The 6,812-nt window shown below is 42.3% G+C and overlaps 1 protein-coding gene across 1 annotated transcript; it reads left to right on the top strand.

The window, feature by feature from the left end:
* Positions 1 to 1,210: 1,210 nt before the first annotated feature.
* On the top strand, positions 1,211 to 6,809 carry LOC113940999 (nucleoporin-like protein 2; the record flags this gene model as incomplete). The annotated part of the gene is made up of 6 exons (XM_027632155.1): positions 1,211 to 1,347; positions 2,665 to 2,914; positions 3,601 to 3,695; positions 4,018 to 4,094; positions 5,941 to 6,027; positions 6,786 to 6,809. Coding segments are annotated over exons 1-6 (645 nt in total), but the record flags the coding sequence as incomplete, so codon positions are not given.
* Between the last annotated feature and the right edge of the window lie 3 nt (positions 6,810 to 6,812).

The following is a 6,812-nucleotide window of genomic DNA, read 5'->3' as shown; positions in this document are numbered from 1 at the left end:
AGTATCATGTTTATGTCTTCTAGTTGACCCTCCCTGCCTCATATGGCACATGGATTCAGGTCAAAAAGAGGGGCAGTTTCAGACCCCACAACCCTGCATATCCTTCTGCCTTCTCTAATACTAGTCTCTTCTGTTTCACAGTAAAAAGATGTTCAATATAGCCTGCATTTTCCCCCCAGTGAGGGTTATGAGTCGGCATAACAGTTTCCAAAAGCTGACTCAGTACGAACCAAGAGATCATTTCCAATTCAACAAATCCGAAGTAGTAAAAGGGACATGTACAAAAAAAAAAAAGGCAGACCCTCTGCCCCCACTGTTTGTCTTAAAGGGCCTGCATCACTGGCTGGGTATATCTCTGAGGACTAAAATCCTCACTTCCCACATACTCTGTATTTTGATCTTTATCCATCTCTGCCCCAATGTAGGGGTGGAATGGAGGAAGCTAACATTTGCACATAAAATCTGATTATCCCATTTACCAAGTCATCAACTGTAAGATAATATTAAAATGCAACGACATGTTTTCCCCATCCTCCAATTTATAAAGTGGCCACCAATGATCACAATATCTGTTCATTTTATCTTTAGTCATTTGATCTCCCCTAAACTTATTTCACTTTTTCAGGATGCCTCCTAGAGACCTAGGGGAAGAATTGCGGATTAGCATGTTCCTGTTGTTAGACTTAGTAACATTCAAGTTACCCAAGTCCTCTACCCTAAGGCCCAGAGCTTCAATAGTTACACGACTCCACGGGTAAACATACACCATTTGGAAATGGAACAATAATTTAGGGGTTACAGAGGTAGTGCTGGGCTGAAGGTTGGACTGGATGATCCCAAAGGTCTCTTCCAATCTTGATGATTCTGTGATTCCATAGCCATGGGCAATACATTCCTTCGTCTCCCTGCAAAGATACAGCACACAAATATTTTACCACGCAGGCTCCGTGGGAAAGGGGCGACTACAGCCGACGGGAGGGTATTTTACTGCGCCAAGGACTATGGGTTTGCACAAAGCTCCAGTCAACTCCTAATTTGGCTCTGTCAGCAGCCTGTCGGTGTGTTATCCCCCGGTCCCACCGCATCCCTGGCGTCCTCCCCGCTCCCGCCGCAGCCCCCGCTCCCAGCGCGTGCCCCCGGGGGGGGGGGACAGCGCGCACGCGGGCACAACGGCGGCGCTCGCTCCTCCCGGCGCGCGCCTGGGACGTCAGAGCGGCGGCGACGGCGGGGCGGCCATGGGCGTGTGCCAGTTCTTCCTGCGGGGGTACTGCCGCTTCGGGGACCGCTGCTGGAACGAGCACCCCCGCGGCGCCGGCCGCCCCGGGGGCCCCGCACCGCCCTCACAAGGTACTCCGAGCGCAGCGGGCCGGGCCGGGCCGGGCCGGCTGGAGGCGGCCCCCGGCCGGCAGGAGCTCCGGAGCCGGGCGGGCCGGGCCCGGGAGTCTCGGCAGCAGCCTCTGGTTCGGCACGCACGGGGCTGGGCTCTGGCGAAGAGTCTGGAGCACATGTCCTGTGAGGAGAGACTGAGGGAGCTGGGGGTGTTTAGCCTGGAGAGAAGGACGCCCAGGACAGACCTTATCACTCTCTACAACTACTTGAAAGGATGTTGTAGCCAGGTGGGAGTCAGTCTCTTCTTCTTCAGGCGACCAGCAACAGGACAGGAGGATGCAGTCTTAAGCTGTGCCAGGGACTGTGTAGGTTGAGCATTAGGAAGAATTTCTTCACAGAAAGGGTGATTAGACATTGTAATGGGCTGCCCTGGGAGGTAGTGGAGTCACCGTCCTTAGAGGTTTTTAAGGAGAGACTGGCCGTGGCACTTAGTGCCATGGTCTAGTTGACATGGTGGTTTTGGTCATAGGTTGGACTCGATGACCTCAGAGGTCTTTTCCAACCTGCTTGATACTGTGATTCTGTGACCGTGGGATGTGCCACAATGCCATGGGAAAGCAGCTCAGGAAACGTTCCTGCCAAGAGCAGTGAGCAAGTTTCCAGTAACCTTATGTTGTGGCCAGTGAAGGCTGTTTCCATTCTCATTGGCTCTGTGTGTCTGGGAGCTTTGGAAAGGCGAGTGATGCAACAGGGAGTTGAGAGCTGCAGTGATGGCAGGAACTTGTCCTTATTCCTGCTGAAGGAGGGTCGGAGTTTGTAACATACACACACAGATGTGTTTAAGGTCTCAGAACGGAACTCTGGAGCTCTCTGTGCTGCAGCAGAGCAGGAGGCAGGAGCTCCTAATGTAAACACATGGTGAGTTAAATTTTTTTCTGCTAGGGTAGTTTCTTTGTGAAAGGACCTCAACAAAACTGAAACAGTCTCTTTCTGGGATGCCACGTATTATTGGCACGGTGATCTGGTTGAAGGTGTGTCTGCTCATTATGGTATGGGAGAGGTCAGACTAGATGATTTTTAAAGGTGCCTTCCAACCCAAGCTATTCCGTAGTTCCACATGAGGAGAAGGAGTTCCCATTTACCTCTGACTCCTGAACTACCATGCATAACTCACTAGGAGGTTAACTCATTAGGAAAAAACTACATTTTCATTTTAAACTTCTTATTGCCACCATAAGACTGGTTATACTTACAGTTTTTGTTGGTGCTCTTTGTTTCATATCTTAATGATTAAAAATTTCTGTTGTTTGCTTTCTTCGTTTTTTTATTTGGAAGTTACTAGCGGAAGAGGAGGAGGATGGGGTTCCTCTAACCAGAGATACAGCAGTGTTATCCAGCCATCTACCTTCAAGTCTGATACATGGGGTGGCAGCAGAGATCATGGAAGAGGATTCTTTGGCTCCTCTGACTTTGGATCATCAGGCGGCAGCAGCAGAAATGCAGACTTCTCACAGAACAGGTTCTCGGCATTAGCGAACAGTCAGAGTGTTGCTGATGGCTCTAAAGATGAAGAGGAGAGACTTCTGTAAGTTACACTCCTGTCTTACCGAAAGCATTTAGAATGAGCAGTTTAAAAGCTTACTAATTTCCTAGAGATAATGCAGAGAACAGTATCATGAGGAGGAAGCTGGGCCATGTAGAAAGAACGATAGAGAACAAGACTTCATTTGGTTCTCTGGAATGATGCTGGCATGGGAAGGAAGCAATCCGTGTCTGGGACCTGAGCTGGGCAACTAAACAGCTGTGATACTAGTAAGATGGTATGGTATTTAAGTTGTGAGCAGGAGGATAAAGGAATAAAACAAATATTTCAGTATACTTGAAAATAAAGGATCTGAGCGCCTTTGGGAAAATGAATTATTTGGCTTGGTTTTCCAGACAAGACAACAAATTTTTCTGCCAACAGCAAAACTATTGAAATCTGGTTTCACACAGACATGTGTTACAGTCAGTTGAGAGTGACCATCAGATTCAAGGCAATTACAGGGCAGGTGCTGAGAAGCAGCAAGCAATGTGATTTCCTAAAGAAAAAAGATTTTGGAACCACTTTCCATTACTTTTTTTAAGATTTTAACTGTTTAGGGAAACACTTTGTTTTCATGGTAGCAGGTATTGATTTTGACTTTGGACAGAAACCAGGCAATTGTTTCTGGTGGTTTTGTTTTGACCATGTAATTTCACCTTCATCTGTGGTTTTGCTTTGTTTTGTAGAGAATGTGTAGTGAAAGACATGGAAATTTGGGAATCTTCTGGACAATGGATATTTTCATCTTACTCACCAATGAAAGAAAAGCTGAATGTCTCAGGTAGGTAATGTTTTTAGTGTTGTTGCATATTGCTGCTATTTAGGATGTTTCTGTGACTTGCCTACGCTGTTGTACCTCTGTGGAACCATTTGCAAGGTGATGATTTGCCTTGTGATACAACAGAAAGGAATATGAGATTAATGCAAATTAATTTTGGACGTTCACACCTCTGGAGTTCTGTAATAGATCTTTTTTGTGTCTCTGACTGTGACTGACTTAGGACAGACAAAGTACCAAGGCCCATTTCTTTGTAACTGTGGAGAGTGATTGTAAATATGAACGTGTTTGCTTGGAGGTTTTTGAGGTGCTCCTGTCCTTGCAGGCTTTTCGGATGTCTCACCAGAAGAGCTGCGTCTGGAGTATTATGACAGCAGAGCAAAGAATATGATTGGGAATTATGTAAGTATTTAAATACTGGTGTGGACACTCTTTAGGACAGGACTTGTTACTATTCTTCAAATGGCAACTCTTGACTCATTGAGCTCCCAACTCGAGGAGATTATCAGAATGCCAAAATATTTTTCAATTGCCATGCACCAAATAGAATGCAAAAATACCTGCTGGACACTCCTTGACTTAATCTTGCCCCTGCTCTTGTGTATTATTTGTAGAAGTTACTGGAATGCTGTCTCAAAAATTTAATCTCTCATGTGCTATTAGTCAGTTTGATTAATACAGCTGGTTATCTAGTGCTTTAAATAGAAGACTGGGAAAGTTTATTTGCCCTTGTTCTTTTACATGCCTTTATTGCAGGGAACTAATGATGAAAATAGCAGATACTTCTTTTTTAGAAATATATATATTCCTTTGGAAGTAACACATACGTTTTTATATAAAATGTCTCTCAATGTATGTGTCTTGTTCCTTCCTCATAGTCATGTCAATATCAAGGAAGCTAGCAGAGTTTAATGTTGTGCCAAGAAGAAAATTAGGCTATTGGAAATTAGGCTGATGGCAAGTATAAACTAATTTAAGCTACATTTCACTCTTTCTTCTTGTTCTTGGTTCTGTGTTCCAGAAGAAATTGCTGTTGTCACCAATCTGGCTTCATATGTTTAGATTTACCAGAATTGCATTTTCAGAGACAAGAGATACATAATTTTTTAAAATTTCAATTAAAATAATAAACCAAAATGATTAAACAATATGCTATGCCTGGATATTAAAAAAAAATAAATTATGGTCTCACCAAAGTAGTAAATGCAAGTTCACAAAACTCTCAGTGTATAGATGATAACTGTATGATACAGTTTTCTCACAAAACGTTTAAGTACATGTCTTTTCCATGTTTCTATTCTTAAACTGGGTCAAAATCTGAATTTTCTGGTCTGTTGTATAAGAGCAGATACCAAGCAACATGATCTTCCAGCATGTGAGTAGACACAAAAGAATTATTGATGTTTGTGTTGTAAGACTCTTTTGAAAAAATTAAGGAATTTGTCTACAAAAAGATTATTCATTCCATTCTTAGAGGCATTGGGTGTTTTACTTTTTTAGGTTTTAAGGAAAATTCAATTAGACCAGGCATTGAATTAGATGTGTTGCTAAACTTAAACATAAATGTAGGAAATTCAAGTTTAAAATTCCTGAAAGGTTATTTGAAGACTTTGCAGTTTCTTGTTTAATACTAAATCACAGTTATCAAGACAGAGATACTATTTACTGCTGCACTGTTCTGTGCAGTTATCTAATGGAACACGTTAATGTCATCAAAACTGAATATTTCAAGATGATACTATTAAAATGTTCTGAATTACAGTGTTTTGAAAGTGGTTTTTTTTTCTGAAGATATGGAAAAAGCTAAGGAAAATCTTAGGACTTGAGCTTACTGAGTGAGCACATAAGTAGACAGGACAGAAATCAAACAGAGATTGAAGAGTTTATTCTCATATATTTAAAACTTACATATTCTATGTCATTTGTTTCCTTTTTGCGTCTTAATTCAGAAAGAGATAGAACTTGAATTTAAAAAGCCCCAGAATTTTTCTTTTAATATTATCCCTATGTAAAGTACAAAGGTTGATTTAAGAGCAGTAGTAAGAGAGTTTGAAGGAATTCTTTGCTAAAAACAAAGGTGTCAACTCCTCACCCTGAAGTTTCAAGAAAGCAAAAATCCTGTCGTCTTGGCTTAATGAAGTTTCTTTTTTAATTCTGGATATCTTTTTTCAGTTCAGTTACCAGATCACTCTTCTTTTGTTTTTAAGTCTTCAGTAATGAAAACATGCTTTTCTTTCCCCCTTTTTAGATAGATGCTGTCCAACAGTTAGCAGCACAATGGAAAAATCGTCTGCTTCAGTTGAAAGCTTTAAATGCATCGACAAAAGCAGCTTTGGTAAGTGTTAGGGAAAGGCAAAATGTTTCTGTTCTGTGCTAATGTTGACTCTTCCAAGACAGAATCAGCAGACTAGACTGGAATTGCCCTCCAGGCTGTCTTAGGATAAATAAGAGTGTTTGGGTAATGCCAGAATGAGGAATTGAGAGATAGCTGGGAGAGAAGCCCTTTGGATAACATTTGAAGATAAAAAAAGTCATTGATTCTGGAAAGGTGACAAACACTTCTGAATTGAGATGCTTTTCAGAAGCAATTGCTTGAGTTAAAGCTAATAAGCAATAATGGGGGAGACAGAGGAAGTGGCTTTATTTAAGTGGAGTTTCCATGAAGTGCATTAAAGGTTAAGTAGCGTGATCCCAGTCCTTGGTCTGTTCGATGCTGAAAGTGGAGAAGCAGGATTTGGGCTTTAGCGCAGGAAACTGGATGTGTCAAGGAGAGAGAAGAGAGTGAGTCAAAGCAGTACCCTAGCACAAGATGGAACAATAAGAGATGAGAACGAGAGCAGCAAGAGGTGATCAAGTCATTGACTGACAGGAAAAAATCTATAGATTTTAACAGATTTGCATTTCTGGAGTGCTTTTCCAGAAAAGAGTGTGTAGAGACTGAAAGCATTTTGTTCATAACTGCAAGAGCATGTGATTGTGATGAAAGTGATCCGTGTCAGACTGGGCAGCTCTATTTTTGCTTCAAGTATTTACTGAAAGACAGTTCCCTGTTTTGGAATCCAGCGTTCACTTGGGTCTTTGGAATTTTTTCAGCTCTCTGCTTTCAAGAACACGGGCACC

This window comes from Corapipo altera, unplaced genomic scaffold (genome assembly GCF_003945725.1).
Source record: "Corapipo altera isolate COAL_440 unplaced genomic scaffold, ASM394572v1 69618, whole genome shotgun sequence".
Classification (NCBI taxonomy): Eukaryota; Metazoa; Chordata; class Aves; order Passeriformes; family Pipridae; genus Corapipo; species Corapipo altera.
The sequence above is the reverse complement of the archived record's forward strand: the minus strand, read 5'-3'. Positions and strand labels throughout refer to the sequence as shown.